At 46.0% G+C, this 20,028-nt stretch overlaps 1 protein-coding gene across 1 annotated transcript; it reads right to left on the bottom strand.

Moving 5' to 3' along the window:
* Positions 1 to 15,495: 15,495 nt before the first annotated feature.
* emx2 (empty spiracles homeobox 2) lies at positions 15,496 to 18,859 on the bottom strand (the record flags this gene model as incomplete). Its single annotated transcript, XM_079730996.1, has 3 exons — positions 15,496 to 15,663; positions 17,016 to 17,200; positions 18,466 to 18,859. The coding sequence occupies 3 exons, from the start codon at positions 18,857 to 18,859 to the stop codon at positions 15,496 to 15,498; spliced, it is 747 nt and encodes a 248-aa protein (XP_079587122.1).
* Between the last annotated feature and the right edge of the window lie 1,169 nt (positions 18,860 to 20,028).

Genomic DNA, 20,028 nt, shown 5'->3' with positions numbered 1-20,028 from the left:
CCGTGTGTTTGCTGGTTCATTTCCACGGTGATCACGCGGAGCCCGGTCGTGTGGCGACCGGGTTGTGCTTTACGGGTCCCATGCAGGCGTTCGATGCTGCACTGGTTTTATAGTGCTGCGATTGAGCCCAGAGGCCAAAGAGGGAGACTCTTGAGTGCCGGTGCGTCAGATTTCTCTCCAGGAGGATTATGGGAGAGCTTTAATACATACACACACGCCGGTGGAAAATAACGAAAGGAGACGGCGGTGAACGAAGCGCTGAGTGGCTCGAAGACGTTTTAATGTTTCAACTTTCAGTTTTGTTTGATTGATTTATTTTGACACGGACTAAAGCGCGTATAAAACTCTTTGTCGGATATCGGGACAGAACATTGGAGAGAGAAATTGGAAATCTGTCCGAAAGCAGAGAACATAAGAGTGGAAATCACTGTTGTTTTATAGACAGTGTGGAACGTCCACAACAGCTGTGTAGTACGCTGTTCGTGTTTAGAAAATCCCAAACAAATTATTTTCTAATTCCTCAAACAAACAAGCACTTTATCCCTCTCCTTGAAAAAAAACGAACCTGAAAGAGAAAAAGCGCCAAAGGTAACGAGACAAATCAATGCCATCTTCCTGCGGTGGCGGTGAACGCATACAATGAGCCTCCAGTGAAAACAAAACAAGGGGAAAAGTAGAAAAAAGCACCGATCACGCCCCTGCAATTGGCCCCATCCCCGTTGACAAATGGAGGTCTGGGAGAAAAGCTTCTCTGAGTGAGCTGTAACTTGCGGCAGCCCCTCGCAGGTGTGGGTGATCTTTCATCCTCCCGGCCCACGCCTCCTCGCCTCCCCCTCCAACCACCACCACCACATCTCCACCTTTGCGTCCTATCTCTGGCCTTCATCAAAAGTGAAACGTGGTGCCCTGGGTTCAAATGAAGTCCTCTCTGACACACCAGAGGCCTCCTCCTCTCCCCCCTCCCTCTCTCCTCTCCCTCTCCTCACCCCTTTCCAACTCCACTCACACATCTCCTACAAGAGGGGAAATTAGGGCTAGTGTAGCAGATCTTACACCCCAGATCACTCCCTCCTCGCCCCCCCAACCTCCACCCCACCCACGCTTATCTCTGCCTTCGGGCAAAATGCAGCCTCTCTCCTGAGTCCGCTTCCAATCGCTCTCACAGACACGCACGCAAGTACGCACACACACGCACGCACACGCATGCCTTAGAACACGCGCACAAACACACACATACACGCACGCACACAAACCCACAGATACAAACACACACACTTTGCGGCTTATATAAGTGAGTCATTGTTGTGTTTCTAACAGGTTCTCGGTGGATTGAAGAGGCTTACAAACCGTTGCTGTTACTCTGTCAGCGCGTCTTTGTTTCACTTGCGTCGAAGAACAACAACGATTGGTTAATGTTTCTCCTGATTGGGTATTCAACTTTTTGTTTATAATAAACCGTCGCTTCCCTTGGGGCCCAGAATCCAAGTCTGACTTTGAAGTTAACCACGTTTGACCGGCATCGAGAGCATTTTTCGTCGGTTAGTGTTTCCTGTAAATGTAAATGTCCAAATGTGTGCCGTTCGAAAAAATATAAAGAAGTCGGTTCAAGAAGGGAATCTCTTAAGACCTCTATGTCGTCTAAAGACTTCTGTAATTATTACCGTTGGAGCAATTATGTACGATGGACCTCTAGCAACGTGCCCAAACACCCCGTGGTCGGAGGGGGTTGAGCCCCATCATTTGTCTCTCTTGTCAGTTTCCTGTTTTCTTCAGCGACTCCCCCCTTGACCTGGCAGGCAGGCCTGCCCAGGAAACACTTTCCCCCTCTCCCGTGTTGGGTGCTGGGTGGAGGGTTAGGGTGGTGGGGGGGACAGAGGGAAGGGTGGGGGGGTGCAGGTCTGGAGGAGATCCAAGCTAATGTGACCCATGGTTCAGGTCAGCGAGCTGCTCAGCGGGTCTAGCCCAACACACGGGGGGGTTGTTTTGCTAAACCCGTGGAGAGAGAGGTGCCCTCGTGAGTCAACACTTTGACTTCAGAGCGCTGCGGCACGCCGGGTTGGAACCCGTGAAACCGCACGGCGCACGGCACCGTGGGCTGGCCTGCAACCAGCGCACTCCCTTTTTCCTCCCTTCTCTCTCTCTCCCCTCTCTCTCTTTACTCCCGCTTCCCCCGAGCCCCTGGCCGCGAAGGTGAAATGTGAAAAGAAGAGGTTTTACAACCCCGGGTTGGATTAGGATCCATGAATTCATGGGAGCATGGCTGTCAAATAACAATTTCCATTGAATCGCCTCCACGCTCTCCAACAGATCACACAGTTCTGTTTAGGGCCGAGACCCACTAAGTGCTCTTCCAAATAACAGGAGAGAATTGGCTCCTAAACGCGTCCATCTGGGTCCACTTAACTATCTTCTATGACATACTTTCACAAAGAAGGCTTCACCCTGATCTCATCACAACCATGGGGTGCCGAGAAAGGTTGGATATGACGTGTTGGTTGTCATCCAACCCAAAGGGTGCTCAGGGGGTTGGTCATTACAGTGCGCCTCTGCTGTCCAGGTGTCAAGTCCTTTGAAAAAGTGAGCGTCAAACTAACCCATATCTGTTGTTCCGGTTTGACGGAGTGCTTGTAATGGCGAAAGGGGAGAAACCGTTCCCTTCACCTCACGGAGGCCTTTGAGGAGGTTTGAAGTCCTTGTAGGACTGGTGGGAACACTAAAACATCTCGTAACGCAGAGGATCAGAGGCCTACTTTTGATTGAGGCGGTGAAGTGCCGTTTGTGTCAATCTTTATAGGTTCCTGATGGCGTTTCACACAATGGGGCTCAAATGACGTTTTTTGGAAAGGCAGGGTTACCCGACACCAGTAGGAGACGAATTCCTACGACCTTGTACGGCTCGTCCCGCAGTGGCTTCAACACCTGTGTGGAAAAACTGGCCTGTTCTCTTGCTGAGGTCACAAACCCTGTAGCTTTGACTGTAGCTTTGACTGCAGTCAAGTTGAACCCTTTCAATCTCATCAGAGCTCGCCCTGCGCTCCTTGGGTCACTGGTAAAAAAAAGGTTCTGACGGTGACTGTAAACAAAGGCTCTAATCTGTGGTCCCAGTCTCCGCAGTGACCAGTCTCAGTAGCTTAATTATCGGTCTAATTTGTTTCAGCGCTCACTATCCTCCCCGGGATAATTACGCATATGTAGTGCACCCCTAGCTTAGTGAGGTTACCGTGAGTCGCTACGCGTAATAAAGGTTCACTGACCTCATGGAGCAGAGAAAGAGGAAGAGAAAGAAGAAAATGTGTTATTCCCCACCTCCTCCTCTTCCTCCTCCTCCTCTTCCTCCTCCCCCTCCCCCTCCCCCATCCCTTCCTCCCTGGAGGTTATCACTACCGAGGTTGTCCGTAAAGGCGGCTGGTCGCACAGCGAGGATGTGGCGCCGTTTCCCCGTTCTGCCGCCGAAAGGTGTCGGCGGCAGAAGGCTAGAAACGGTGACAGTTCAAACAGCTGGGGTGAGGACTCCATCGCGGCTTTACCCCGCTGAGCACACCGAACGGTGTCAAGATCAAATCAGAGAGTGCCCTTATCTGATGGGTGTCACCTGCCCGCTGTTCCCCGCCGCCGCTGCCGCCTCAGCCTCTCTCCCTAGTGTCCTCAAAGTCGCACTTCCGTCTCTGCCACTTTTCACACGCCAAAGTGTGTGAGTTGGAAGTCAGGTTGGATACGGGGCTCGGCGTCGAGACCCACGGCAAACGTCTTGATCTAATTTGGATCCCGCCGAGATAGAGCCCATCGTACACATGGATGATTTAATGCACGCGGTTGCGTATGAAAGCCTACGCATTCCCGCTCATGATTGAATATATAGTCCGTGTCTAAAGATCACTTATGTATTGGCTGGAACCTCTTCCAGTCGCTTGCTAAGTATCTGGCAGGATTTCATTTTTTTTCTACTGGAGGTTAAGAAAGGAAACCATCTTATCTGTGACTTGGGGGATTTATTAGTGCGAAAAAGATAATTGCTACCCATAGGCCATTGGGGCCTGATTTACAACCACTAATATTTAGGATTCCTAGAGCCCGTGTGCAGCTCTTTATCTCCAGTCCTGCCTGCAGCACTGGGAGCAGAGAGGTCAGCGTGAAGGATGAAAAATGGGCCGGGCGAAGACTCCACTCAGAGCAATTTGGCTAAAGACTAATGTGAGAGGAAGTAGCCCACGCACATAAAGAGAAAAAAGTGCTGTCGTCCTTGTAGGTCTGGCCTGAAGCTGACAGGCACCTGCTCTGTTAAACCAGCACACAGACACACACACTCAGTCTGGAACGAGATTCCTCTTGTTGATATTAGTTGAGAAAATCGTAATAGACAGGAAGAATAAATAACCGAATAGCGTGTAAACCTGGTAAACCGTTGAGGAAGTCCTATAGCGCAAAGACAGCCGAATATCTGCTGCTGCCAAACCTGCCGTAGACGGTAAAGACTGTGACAAATGTGAGGTTCTCATGCTCGCTGCCCGGTTTCCAGGGGCCTCGCCCAGAACTGACCACTGGCTCTGGAGTTTGCAACAACAACATGACATTTAAGGTCAGAGTCAGAGTCAATAGTCAAAAGGCTGCTCTTGTGTGTGTGTGTGTGTGTGTGTGTGTGTGTGTGTGTGTGTTTGTGTGTGTGTGTGTGTGTGTGTGTCAGTGCAGATGGTGTCTGTGGATTCTACAGCTATGCCCCCGGTGCACCTGCACCAGTCAGAGCGCCGTGCGTCGGGGCATCGTGCGTGGAGCGCCGTGCGTGGAGCGCCGTGCGTGGAGCGCCGTGCGTGGAGCGCCGTGCGTCGGGGCGCCGTGCGTGGAGCGCCGTTCCCCGCGGAGGTCACGCTTTGGTCACGCTGCCGACGTGATGGTATTACCTCAGCGCCGGTCACCCTGTTCTCGGGGGGGTTATCATTCTTTTGTTTTATTCTGGTTGGGTGAGGGCCGCTGGAAGGCGCAACAGGAAATGAAGACTGGGCCCTGTCTGTCCGCGCTGATCCACCGGGCGGGAGGCAGCCGGGCTTCTGTTCAGAACACTCACATGTGAGGTCACGGGTTCAAAGCCCAGGTGTTGTCCCTCGCAGCAACGCACGTTCGGCCCATCAGCGGTGTCAATTATTATTTTTCCGGGGGGGGGGGGGGGGGGGGTTTCACAGAGAGGGGAGAATGCTAGAGTTGAAGCCTGGGATCAAAGAGAGCCATGGTCCGATAACAGGTCGTACTCCGTATCTGTGGAAGGGATCCCTTTGTGGAACTATCCAGTTTAGCCCTGTCCTCTCCCCTGCTTCTATAGGAAGTGGTGATTGCATCTTTTAGAATCTCTTTCTTATTTGTTGTTTTATAGAAAAAAGCTAAAATATGTATTCTTGGTTGTTTTTTTGTTCGCAGACACATACGCTCAGCAATACGGCTGCATTGAGCATGTGCACTTGCCCCCGATTATAAGAGGAACATCCTGCCAAACCTTTTGGTTCCCCTTCTGCGGTGATTTAATTTGACTCACTAAAGAGACGTCACTTTGTCCAGAGACCGCGTTCATCCCGCAGATTCACCGCCCAATGACGCTAATCTTTTTCGCCAGAGCTGAAATCTCGCGCAAGTACGATAAGCCGAGATAAACATGGTTAATTGAGGCCAGGTGAACTTCCGTTATCGCCGCTACAGTCAACCAATCTGAAGTAAAAGATAATTAGCATGGAGATGTCCCCCCCCCCCAGCCGGAGTCCACACATCAGATCTGATCTCGGTGTGCGCCACAGATATCCAGCACATCAAAAACACACACGTGCAGATTGTACAGTCGTAACGTACGTTATATTGTGGAGCAGGAACGAGCGAAGGACTATTATATGTGGCCCGGAGTAAAACTTAAGGAAATATCACACACCATTCTTGTTCTTACATTCTGCTCTTGCTATCCAGTCCCATATGCTTTACAGTATTTTCCAGTGCATATTGGTAGTATGCATCAAGGAAAACCTTTCATGAAACATTCTTCTGAAACAAGGAGTGCTTTAAACAAGAGAGAAAAAGAGGAATGGATGGAGGGAGGGAAAGGTTGTGAAGAGAGTGAAAATCCCTCCTCTTCCTTTGTGTGGCCCCATGGCACAGTATGAAAGGTGCTCTCTCTCTCCCCCCCCGCCTCTCTCTCTCTCCCTCTCTCTCTCCCCCGTGTGTGTGTCTCTCTCTCTCTCTCTTTCCCTCTCTCTCTTCCCTGTCTCTCTCTCTCTCGCTCTCTCTCTCCCTCTCTCTCTCTCCCTCTCTCTCTCCCCCCGTCTCTCTCTCTCTCTCTCTCTCCCCCCGTCTCTCTCTCTCTCTCCCTCTCTCTCTCCCTCTCTCTCTCCCTCTCTCTCTCCCCAGTCTCTCTCTCTCTCCCCCGTGTCTCTTTCTCTCTCTCTCCCTCTCTCTCTCTCCCCCGTCTCTCTCTCTCTCTCTCTCTCTCTCTCTCTCTCTCTCTCCCCGTGTCTCTCTCTCCCCCATGTCTCTCTCTCTCTCTCTCCCCCGTGTCTCTCTCTCTCTCTCCCTCTCCCCCCTCGTGTCTCTCTCTCTCTCTCCCCCCCGTGTCTCTCTCTCTCTCTCTCCCTCTCTCTCTCTCTCCCCCGTGTCTCTCTCTCTCACTCTCTCTCTCTCACCCCCGTATCTCTCTCTCCCCCCCCCCCCCCCCCGTATCTCTCTCTCTCTCTCTCTCTCTCTGGCCATGCAGGCGACCCTCTGCTCCCCAGTGCCTGACCACCACTAACACCCATGAGAAACCACGTCCTAATTACTCGTTCAGCCTGACAGAATCTCCTTAATTACAAACTTCATTAGCTCCCAGGACTTTGTTTTTCTCCAGAAAAAGGAGGGTGTGTGTGCGTGTGTGTGTGTGTGTGTGTGTGTGTGTGTGTGTGTGTGTGTGTGTGTGAGGGCGATAGGGGGTGGGGGCGGGGCCGGCAAGGGGTCGAGATTCAGCACCTCTGTCCTCAGTACATTTTTTTTTCCTTTCTTTCTTTCTCTTTTTTTCCCCCCTCCATTTTTTTTTCTTTTTTTTTCATGCCAAAGAGATGCTAAGACCCCGGTCGAGATCTAATTAGATTCATGGTGAGAATCACACACATTTTAACTAGCCTCTGAGGCTACCCGTTAAAAGGACAGCGGGAGCTACGCTACCAGCGCCACCGAGAATTAAATGGAGTCTGCTGCGGCCTTTCAAGTGTCAAGCGCTCTGATTGGCTGCCGTCCGCGCTTCCAAAGACCAGTACACAGACCTACGCGCTCCTACTTAAGGAACCCTGCGGTCCTGATACGGCCCCCGTCCTATATGAAGGAGTCAGAGGTTAGTGTATAACATGATGGATCCTAGTCGGCGCTTTATGTCATTATCATTGTTGTTCCAGTGGTCGCGTAAATGACCGTGTGTTTCAGTGTACCAGACTTTAGTTAACAAGTTAACTTATAGATATATTGCGTATTGCAATGTTGGATGTAACTTTATTTTCTTGTTTTGACAGCGTTCCATGGGAAGGTAGTGAATCAGACATGGTACGCCCCACATTGGGTGTTAATGGTTTACTTGAGAAGCCCAATCCTACTAGTACTGGCACTGGCTTGGAAGATTAAACGTCCAGCCACAGTCAATTGTGTCAAGTTAGTTATATATACAATGCACAGAACAGACCCTGGCAATGCCCAATATCGCGATATTGATAAGTTATAATTCATTTGTTTTTATGCATACAAAAACAAACAACCATTGTAATGACTGATAATTAATAGGTAGAAGTTTATATTGTTGAACTTCCATAAAACAAGTTGAACAAGTCTTCTCAGTTCTGACCACATGAGCACTACATAATGCAGCCTTTAAAAGAACGACAAACCATGAAACATATTATGAATTGATATTACGAAAATCCAGATCATGTATTTTTCCCTGTCCACACCACTGATTTCAAATCAATTTCGATTCCATATCAATGTGATGGCTAGCTCTAGCATAGCCTACTTTCTGCTTCTAGCGAACCGTTTTTTTAACCATTACAGGTTAGGTGGAAGCTAGCCAACATCAAAGTCCCAGAGTCCAGCCACTGCAGAAGTAATCATTTTTCATGTTTAAACGGAAACATTAAACCCTTTCCAGTTAAGTTATGCTTGTTACCTCCTCTTGAGAAGTCCATTTTAGATTGTTGAGGAAATGTTCTCTAGCAAATGATGTTCCCTTCCCTCGGAACACTCTGTGGGAGATGAGTGACTAGGAGAGAATGATTAGCAGCTTCAATCTGAGGTAGGAGAGGGATGGGGGGGTTACTGATTTTGCGGAGGCCCCATGGTGTTCGCTGATCAGTAATAGATGTCATATCCAGGATCATCAACACAAATCATTTATCATAACAGATCATTTACACCGTCTGGGATGAAACACAGTCCTAAAGTGTGTGTTTAGAGAGTGTAGAGACACAAACCTAAATACCTTCATTCGCTCTGCAATTCTTTTGCTTGATATGAAAGATAACATTAACATCTTGGTTAGGTCGCAATAAATGTGTCAACCAAATCAACATACACGTACACTTTGTTGTGGTTCATCAAGCAAAGGGAAGTTGGCACACATGCACCCAGACAAAGTCATCATAATCATGTAACTATTTGTTCTTGTGCTCCAACTGATTGCAATCTCTGGCCCACATAGCTGTGGTGCATATGCAGGAGTTCATGCAAGACCATGGCTATTATGACGGCTTGATGTGAACTGGCGTTGTGGTTAGTCTCATGAACTGTAGGACTGAAAGTCTACTAGTACTACTATTAGAGTACAGCTATATTGGCCCTCTCACAAGTATGCTGCATCATGCCATTCAATAGTTCACCGACATTGGCTGAGATAGTGCCAATTGGATGAATAACTACATATCATGATGTACTGGTATTAGCAGTTTTAGAATCTCTCAATTGTTAATTGGGAATGACCAAGAGCAAAATTTGAATAAGAATTTCAACAACTAAGTATCCACGGTCCACAATTTCAACATTAAAGATTTAGTTGTTTGCTTTTCTTTGTTTATTTGTTGTTGCCTCTTGCTAGTTAAAGTTACCCTTACCTGGGCCTAGTCTTTATAATAATGGTAATAATAATTAATAACAAGTTATTATGGGACAGCTGTTTTAAGCAAACCAATACTAAACCAGCAATTGTAGTATAGCATTTATAAAACTGAAAATGACTATTCACAGGCACCTTCTCTCACAGTCACTATTCATATCACACATTCAAACATGAGCATACTTCAAGAATGTAAGTCCATTTCATATTCTGCGAAATAAACTGAGCCCAGTTCTCGAAAAAAAGCATTTCAAGTCCGTATTTTAATGCAAAAAAACAGCGTGAACACCTCCAGCAGAGCGAGGGGGGCACCCTGCCTGGCCCCCAGCGAGGCAGCACTCCTGGACAGTCATGAACGGGGGCCACAGCCAGCCAGACGCTGGCTCCTGTCCTCCTCTCTCCCCCACTGCTCTCCTCTCCACTAGAGCCGCCAAGAGGGGGAGACACTGCAACATGCACCGTCCCAGCGGCCTGCCAACAACAAGAGGCCGGCCGGCGGGGGGGGAACAGGTGCCCATAGTTTCACCTGTCTGCGGGGGGGACTCGCGCCCCGACAGGATATACATTTCACCTCTAATCGTTGCCACGTTTGCAGCACATGGAGGAGACGTGAGACCGGCTTGTGTGCGGGGAGGAGGAGGGATGTGTCGCCATCACGGACGTGGCACACCAGATAAACGATACACCAAACATTTTTTTATATGTTTGCCTTATTAGCGGCAGGTTATTGTGTGTGCACGCCTGCTGCCGTGCGTGTTAATGTGCGTGCGCGGATGCATGTGTGCATGTGTGTGCACAATGCATGCATGCGTAGTTTTAACATGGAGCTCTCGAGAACAACTCCCCGTGCAGGCATGTGTTTATGTGCATGCATGTGTGTGCGCATGTGTGTGTGTGTGTGTGTGTGTGTGTGTGTGTGTGTGCGCCTGCATACGTGTGTTGCTTTAACATGGGAGTTCTCCAGCACAGACCTCTGAGTGAACCCGGGTCCCCACGACCTCTTGAACTGGACAGGGCCCCTGCAGCAGGTGAAAGTGAAAGCTCATAAAACCTGTGCATTATTGTCCAAAGTACCTGCTGGATCTCCCATGGCCACTGGTGGGGAGCTGGAAAGACCCGTATCATGGCTGGAAATGTGGGAGGGGATTCTCAGGTCAGGAGACACAGAAAGAGTTCAGCGGGCACATGGGATATATTTAGGGAGGCCGATGTTTGTTTTATTTAGGGAGCGAATTGAGGATTTTCCAAACTGCAGGGGCCCTGAGGTATTTGATCAGGTGTACAGTCCGCCACATGCTACCCATTAGTGTACTGAGGAGAACGCAGGTTGCAGATATAACCTATCAAATGTTCACTGTTTCAAGTTGGAGACTTCAGAGGTTCTGTTGCCCTTCTGAAGTGTTTGTAGGCATTGGGGGGGGGGGAGGGGGGGTTGTCAGTAGAGCAAGCAAGATTCGAGCCCTACCCGGGTAAATCTTGAAGCGAATGCTAACGTAGAATATTATAGTAAAGCATACAGCAATTAATTTGATTTATAGAGTAGAACAGTGTTGTTTTATTTACTATTGAGGAAGGAAGAAAGAACCTTGCCTTTAGATCTGAGGTGTTTTTGAACCCTGTTTTAATGAAGGTAGGCTATGTATGAATATTTAATTAAGAAATGGCCATTTTATCAATGCAGGCCAGAACATGGCTTTCACTTAAAAAGCCTTCAACGCTGCCTGGGTCGGCTGCGCAAATAATCGTGTTGCATAAGTGTAACCTTTAATGTGATTCATCAGCTCCAAAATCTAGCATTTATGTACCACCTTCAATACAATTGGCCGCATTTGGTCTGATTGGATTTAAGATGCAAAAAGCCAATGCGTTAATTGTGGCATCTCTTTAAAGAAACGGAGTCGGGTATAGGTCTGATGAAAGAAATTACAACTCTACAAATGAAGACGTGATATAGGCATACAGGCCTGTCTAGCAATATACATATTTGCTAGCACTATACAAAATATGGGTCATCAATAAAGGGAATTATTTAATAATAAAAAATCCACTGAATCGTAATTATCAAAAAGTTCCTGCATTTAAGTAAACATGAAATGCGTATTGTAGGCTATGGTGCAGAATTGAAAATTATGAGACCTATATTATAAACTATTAGTTAGGCTATCATTTCTTTATAGACGGAAAAATACGCGGCGCTATAAGCCCACTTAACCCACTTAGGCCTGATCCACATGCATTCATGTTTAGAGTGTGTGTAGAAAACCTAACTCGGGTGTAATATACTATAGGGCTGGCTATAGACCTACAATTAATATTCGAGTTACATTGAACATCTCTTTCAATTCATAAAAGATCAAATACGATAGGGCCAAAGTCTGTTATTAGGTCTTTATGGGGGACGGTTACAAAGTGCTTTCATAGTTTGTTAATCCGTAACAAGAAAAGCTCCTTGTTACAATTGCCAATCATCAATGGTCGTGTGGTCTGCGCACATGATGGTCAAACGGCCCGTCCCGCCCGGGTTATTAATAATAAAGACAGAAACTCCATCCGGGCCACCAATGTTTAATGTATTATTATGTAAGCTATTTGGAGGGTGATTATATGGTAATTGCTCATTAGTCTTGTATATTTATCGCTGTACCTTATGTCAAGGCCAAGGGAATTGTGTAGGGTTCATTCTCTCGTTTCAAGGATCAATTTCAAATGCAATTTGTGAAACGGGGAGATCAAGTTGTTGGTGACGTCACCTTCCGACAGCCCAGCGCGAGGCTGAGACACATGTGGCATATTTAAAACGTTTTTAACTTGACATGATTCAATTTGGCAAACAAAAAAAATTGAAATGATAGGCTTCTGTATAGGCCTAGGTTGGGACCATCGCCTGTAGCCGCTGGCGTAGGCTATGCGGTTCCCCCTCGGTGCAGCCCGACAGGGAGATGGAGCAGAAGTCTCTCTGAGTCGATCCTAACGCACGCCACAAAGTAGCCTTTTCACCAACTGAAACACTCCAACATTCCCTTGAACCATCATCTGCAGTGTGGATGGGAACTATTCAGTGATAACGTGTTGTGCCTTCGATCGAGTTGCTGGCATAAGCATTCACATGACGCTGTACAGCGCACGTAATTATACCAACTAATTGCAGATTAGAGGTTTTGGGTCAATGAGGTCATTTGATATGATGGACTCGGATACTCTGCTCGGATAATCATTTCATGTGCTATACGATCACCAAAAAGGGCTTGAATAACTTCAGGTCCGCATGTGAACAGTGTGGGCCTATCCACCCCTAAAAGCGACATAATCTAGGATTATAAACTTGGCCACTAATCTATTGTCTCGTTTAATTTCCTCAGCCACCAATCCTGAAACCGTGTTGATTGATGGCTTCCTTGCTCTCAACACGTCTGGAAGCGCAGAGTTTAAGGTTAAGATAAGCGGGTCACTGTTGTGAGGCCCTTGACGCTCGTTGCTGCATAAAATCCCGTCCGTCGTATTTAAACCTCACATCCACATTTAATTATTATTCTTATTTTTAGGTTACCCTTTAGTATTCCCCATGTTTCACATAGGCCAAAATCAAATCACACACCCATACTGGGCTGCCCAAACTTGGGTTGGCTTTGTTTCTGCAGACGCTCCGACCAATGCCGGCTCCGACACTGGCTCAGTGTTTGATTTGAATTGACCATAAAACCTATAGGGCGACAACGTTTAAGCCTCAAACCGACTCCATGGAACCAACATTAAGTGGACGACAAGAATAACACTCTTGTGCTAAACATTAGGTTAACAGAACCATAAAGTCATGAGTCAGTGAAAATAATGTTTTTCAATTTGCCCGCACCACAAACCCATAGATGAAGGATTTATACTATTTTTGAATAAAGGTTCTTGTTATGTTTATGCCTTGCCTTGAAGCATTGTAATAATGGAAAAAATATTACGGGTAAAAAAATAAAATAGGCCTACACAGAAAATGTATATCCATGCACAAACAACCAACAAAGTAAAGCCAACATTTAGCAGAAGTATTAAACGAGGGTCTGTTAATAAGGGATCCGCTCCCCGCTGCTCCGACGCGGCGCACTGAACGGAAAGTGCGCCAAATTTGTTGTGCCGCGGATCAAGGCTCACCGCCTTCACTGCACTTTCTTTATCTTAATTCCGACTTGAAAAGATATAATTATCTAGTTTGAACAGGACCGCTATCAAATCCTTCTTTAGGCTGGGTGGGGAGAAGCTGGAGTGGATTGGGAGCGCTGAGCCGCTCGGTGTTGCGGGAGATAGGAGTAATGAAGTTGTGGAGTCCGGAGATACAAAGGGCATTAACCTCATTAGCATGAAACCTTTTCTTCTAACTATTGTGGGACCCTTTCAGTCCTCTAATCCCCCTATTTCAAAGCTGGGTTTGTAATAAAGCTTTTAGGGTTTTTTTCCAGAGCTAATGGTATTCTCTAAAGATTTTTTATTGCGGTTATAGTGTATAGATAGATAGGAAATTCCCTATAGTTTTTATAAGAGCCCCGTCCCGCCAGCGCCCACCCCAACCCGGGTTTACACACGCGCACCAACGAGAAAACAATAATTAAAAAAAACATATTTCGATGCGTGACAAATGTTCTGAATGTCTCCTGAAAAAAAGGAAAAATCCTCGATGAATGAGCTTTGAGTACAAAATGAATATTCAGCCTATGTTAAGGTGTATTTATTAGTTTTAATTAAGGAGTTAATTTGCTTAACATAATAATAATTAACAGTGTGCATCTATATTATTAGTATCACCTATAGCACTATTTAGCCGATACTCCAATATAGTGCAACCGTTTGGCTGTTCAATTAAAGCACGAATTAGACAAGACAAGGTTTCAACAAAGATCCTATTTTGTGGCACATTGCAACCTTTCCTTATCGCATCGTGAGGGGTAGTCAGATTGTACTAAATTATGTCCAGCCGAACCCTTTGGATGCATGGATTAAGAGATTAGAGCGGACCGCTGGGCAATGCATCCCCTTTCCCCCTCATATTACCCGCATGATAATTGCCTAAACTGATTTGCACTTTCACAAAAGCTTGTAGGACCCTTTGTGGTTGGAGCAGGCTAGACGTTAGCTCTGGAAAAAAATAAAACCAACCCTGTCTATCAGAACGAGAAACAAACGCCCCCTAAAAATACAGAAACCCCCAGACTTCAGGCACAGGTCTAAACGATGACAGTGACTTTAGATTGGTGGACTTTTATATCTGACTGTTTTAGGACACTCGTTTGTTTGGGGATTAAAATTTAAGAGCTGAATTTGGCTGTATCTTTCGTTGTAAGAATACCGCACACAGACTGATGGACGCTTTAAAAGTCGCTTAACAATCGAGACCCTCCTGAAATCAAAAGCCCTATATGCTCAAGCTGCGCGCAACATATTGATAAAACTTTATTGACAAAATATTGACAATTACATACTTCTTGGAAGTATACTTTGTGTTAAAATTGTAGCAAACTTAACACATACACAAATTATTTACATTCTGTAAAAGAAGGTTGAACAGAAACATTAACTTTTAGTATTTCTGTACATGGAATAGGCTCAGTGCTTGGAGTTTTCTCGCCTCGGGGGCCAAAGCTCTCAGTTAGTCCTTGGGGCCACTTTCACGGGAGGATCGAGTCCTGCCGGTCGGCCCGGGCCAGAATCACGGATTGGTAAAGCTTTAGGTTAAAGGAATGACCGTATACCTTTTTCATTGACGTACTGTAATCTGTGGTGTGATAAACTTTCATAAAGTTTTTGAATTGTCATTTTCTGTTCTCTTTTCTTTAAAACACTATAACGCAGCACTGCTACTTCATGTTTTCACAATCACTTTTACACGAGAATTATTAATTAAAGACTGCACACTTTGTAAAAAGGAAAAAGCACAACATCTCTCAGTTTGAAAATAGAGTAAAAACAAAACTGTTTTTTGAGAAGTTTGTCAATTTAAAACAACTACCAGAGGGAAACTTCTACCATGCAGTTCAAGTTTTACAAAAAAAAAAAAACTGTTTTGTGTTTTGGTTTTTTGAGTGAAAACGTTTTTAAAAACCTTCAGAAGTGCAAATGTCCAATGTGAATTGGAGTACAAATTTGGGTTTGTTGACGGGGGTAGTGTGTAGTGGTGGGAGGGTGCGTGGGAAGGGGGGTCAGGGAGGTGGATCGATCACTGTGATGGCCTACGGTGGGAAGGGCCCCTCCCGCGGGCACAGCCCAGCCACCGGTAGGACCTCTCGCCCGCAGCTGCCGACCTCCGCACGTTTGAATTCTGACATTGGCTTTGTACCCTCGCACTGTCTTTTCCCAGCATCTATATCCATGTCATCCTTCACGATGCTGCTTGTCCCAGGTCAAAGTTTGTCCTCTTTTTAATCGTCCGAAGTGACGTCTATTTCCTCCGGACTGCCCTGTTTGGTGGCCAGTCTCCAGCGGTTGATGTGATGCGTTCCCTTCTTCTTCTGCTGCGACTCTGAGCCCTCCTCTTCCAACTTCTGCCGTTTGAACTTTGTTCTTCGGTTCTGGAACCACACTTTTACCTGAACAACAACAACAACAACAACAACAACAACACAGAAACGAACACCGTGTCATTATTGGATATAAAAAAACGCGCGCAACATAAAACCAACACCAATTAATGCATATTAAACAGCGCGCATAGATGTGCGCTATAGTCCAGTGTGCTTACACGGACTAATGTCCTAATATTCAAGCAGGCCTAGAGAATACAAGATCTCAGTGAGCTTGTGCACATTTAGATTTCACAAATGACACCAAAACAACACAGAACACTATGAACAACACGCAGCCACAGGCCTGCGCGTAAAAACACAATACTGGCCACCGCGACGTGCGCTAAACGTGCGCTAAAAGTGCGCCTACTGGTCTACCCAAACGTGACGCTGATCGATGGGGCTGATGTACTGTACTGGCTACGTGAGTGAAAGGGGAAAAAAGCGTTTAGGTCTAGTTTTCAGTTGTCCATTGAGGCTTAATTTTCAGCACGTTTAAAGATGTTGACACATATGACAATGGCCTGGGACATTAGGCCTGCATCATCCAGGCCGATCAACGCTCTGTGGGCTTTGTTAACAGCGCCCCGAAGGTCTTCGTAGCAACTCAGTTGTATTTAATATGCCTTCTCTGGGCTAATTGAAGTAGGCGATGGTTCATTTCTCCCTTCAGCGGCTGTATGGGCCCCCGTCTCTGAGAGAGTCGCTGCTGACACGGGGGACAATAGACGGGGACAGGGTCCACAGAAGCGCCGCTTCAAACGCGCTCTTAAATATGAGCTCTACGGAGAATCCATTGAACCTCCGTCTTGTTCTTTGTATGGCGAGTCCCATAAAACGGTTAACTGGTTAATCACCCTCCATTTTGAACAGAAACATCCTCCTTAGTGCAGAGCAGCCCCTGTTTAGAGCACGGCAGGCCTGATCCACCGGCTGTGAGCTTCAGTCCCACTAAAGTCAGCGACCAACAACGTGAAGGCCAATAGGTCGTAGGTGCGATTTTTTAAAATCCAATTCCTATTTTTAATCCATTTTAAAGGTTAAGCTCTTTCACTAGGCTATTTCAAAACAAAAAAATGATTCATTCATTAATTAAACACAAAAAAAGGTAAAAAAAATTATGTTCAGGTTCGGTTCTTTGGGAAAATATTTTCTTAATAACAAGAAACATAAAGTAAAATAATACGCATTGCCAAACTGTTTTTTTCCTGGGTCACTACGGCCCATGACGACATTAAAGGCCTACACACACAATCACCTCTGCAACGACAACAGGCCGAGACGTGGACAACAAGCGGCCTTCTCTAAAACACAATATCACACACATTTACGCATGAAGACGGGTGACCGAACGAAGCTTTGGGCGACTCTCTCACCTGAGTTTCTGTGAGGCTGAGGCTGTGCGCGAGCTGTTTCCGTTCAGCCCCCACTACGTAGTGATTCTTCTCGAACGCGTGCTCCAGCCGGAGGAGCTGCGACGGGGAGAAGGCTGTGCGGATTCTTTTGGGTTTTCTCGCCAGTGCATTGTGCAAAAGGAAGCTTTCTGGACTTGTTTCGTTACCTGAAAACGACCAAGGTTTTATTCATTAGCATCATGTGTGTGTTCTCATGTTGCCCGACGAGACACTATAGCTGCCGACGTGCACAAACACACACGCGCGCGCGCGCACACACACTCACACACACACACACACACACACACACACACACACACACACACACACACACACACACACACACACACACACACACCATGTCCAGCCGCAGCAAAACCGAGGAAATAATCGGAGATCATTCGTGTAGAATCACACAACGTCAACACTTTTTTAAATTGGGTTTTAAAAATAAATGATGAAAGCGATACATCATTTATTTGGACTAACACACTCGGCCTCCACCTTGGTTGATAAAAGACATGCCCTTTTTAAATATAAATGTGTCTCCTCTAACTAAAAAACCCTCCGTGCAGGTATACGAGCGTGCAGACAAACGTGGTAAAACTAGAGATGTTCATTATTTTTAAATAATCGATAGTAGGCTATAGTAAATAAATACATTGGCTGATGATGGCATAGGCCTAAAACCCAGTGTGCCGCCACTGGGTAAATATAACCAGACTGTCCAGAGTATTAAAACATTTGAGATCAGGATCATCTTACTAGACATTTATTGTCAGTATTCTCATTATTTTACCAGACGGAAATCGTTGCCTGGAAAATAATTGGCCTAGAAATTCTTCGGATGAGAATCGGCCTTTTAAAAGGAATATATGTTTTAATACGCACACACATCAGGGTTATTGGTGGGTGTGAATTCCATTTAAAAATTGGTTTCATACTATTTAGCAATAATTGTAAATTTACGTTAGGGGTGAAGCCCATTTCGCTATAAGGAAAAATGTAATAAAACGTTTATAATTTAGAAAACTACCATAGGCCTACAAATAGGAAACAAAAATTATTTCGATAGTCCCGTGGACATCCCAAATTGCGTTTCTAATCAAATGACGATTATGCCTTATTAGACCAATTTATGTTTTTGAATTGCATTTGACTAAATGCATTGAACGTTTTTTATTTATGAAAATGTCAACTCAAATTTAATTCTATGGATGGTTTCTGTGCCATTTGACCTGGCAAGAAATAAAGAGACCTAATACAATGCAGGTTACATGAAATCGACCATCACTACGTTTCAATTTATATTTAGCCTACTCCAGGCCTAATTTAATTCCAACCTCGCTTTTAAAAAACCAACAGTGCATGAACAGTAAGCATCGAACATTCGATTATGTGTAAATAACACGCAAAAAACCCGCAAACATACCTTGGAATCGGTGGCCCAAGTATCTATATCTATGTATCAACCAGGGGTAGAAAGTGGACGGGTCCCTTTGCTGGCTGGCGAAAAGGGGGTGAGGGCTGCTGTGAGGCGAGGAGAGAGGGTGGCCAGACAGGGCGTGGGGAGGGGGCACGGAGTGCACCGGTACACCCGAGTTTGTAGGATGCGATACCGCCTCGGCGAACACCAAGTCCGGGTTCGAGTAGACGCCCCGGCCGCCGGAGTGAAAGCCGTTCAGGAAGGGGTTCATCTGGCCGGGGTTTGCATAGCTCAGAGCGGAGGGTCGGATGGGCTCCTCAGACCTCGACACCGGTAGCGGATTATCCTTCGCCACCAAAGACTCGATGGTGAAACACCTCTTGGGTGTGGGTTGAAACATGGTTTGATGGTCCAGATTCCCCAGCTTAAGTTGGGAGTGTTGCAGTCGTTCCTCGTTGAAATACTCCACCGCCACACGAACACACGCGCTCACCCGCGAGAGGAAAGTTTCTCAGCAGCACAAGTTGGGAAGGAAAACGCGACGATACAGAAAGCCCCAAAAACAAGCAAATCGCAGTAAAAGTGGGACTACTCCAGACAATCCATGGATGTGATCGTTTCCCCCGTACCGGTTGTGCAGCCGATTTGTTAGTTCATGAGCCTAATTAGTGCTGGAGTCCCATAAACAGCTTCCTCTGAAGCCTGTAATGGCATGGTGATTGGTCGCTTCTACTCCCCTTAAGGTTGAGGGAAGAGGCTTTAAGTGCGTCAATAGAAACGCGCACGGAGAGGCGGACTCGCGCAAAAAGGGAACGGATTCGTTCAGAAGCCCATCTTCACAACATTTCACCTACTCAGCTGAACCAGTAGAAAAGCTACTCGAGGTACTTACGTTTGCATTTATGTCCAACGATAAGGCCTATGAGACTCCGACTTGGAGGAGAGGGGGGGGGCATGTAGGGTTAGTGTAGGCTATACGACTTCTTCTAATTATGAGGGCTATAAACAACAATATTTCGGTATTTCTGTGTTCCTCTATCTGAGGACAAATAGCATACACAGCAGGGCCAATCAGCCCCAGGATAATTTGCACCCATTTGTTTTTCCGTCATTTCTCCAAGCTTCATGTTTTTGGAACAGCACTGTCCAGACCTCTTTATTCTCTGTTTTATATGTTTTCAAGATATATTTACTAAATTGGAGAGAATGTTTTATGTGTTTGTTTGTTTTTTACAAACTGGACGTTATCCGTTTTACCACAATGTAGCAAAATCGAGTTTGACATTATTTTATATAATAGGCCAACATCAAACATACAGCAATATACGCAGTATAGCCCCATGTCATGCGGTTGATATGTCAGAACCGAGACACACACAATGCTGGGCCTATACATTGTTAAATTACAGGTTGATTCTTTTATTATCGGGACTTTGAATGTCGTCATGTGTAATTGTATTTTTTTAATTTCTCAATGCTATTTTGGATTCATCTGTAGGTCGGCAAAAATTAAAACGACCTTGAAATATTTGTTTAATGCTACAATACAAGTGTATCCTTAATTTCTGT

Source organism: Pollachius pollachius (genome assembly GCF_949987615.1).
Source record: "Pollachius pollachius genome assembly, chromosome: 2".
NCBI lineage: Eukaryota > Metazoa > Chordata > Actinopteri > Gadiformes > Gadidae > Pollachius > Pollachius pollachius.
This window is presented reverse-complemented; position numbering and strand designations above follow the sequence as displayed.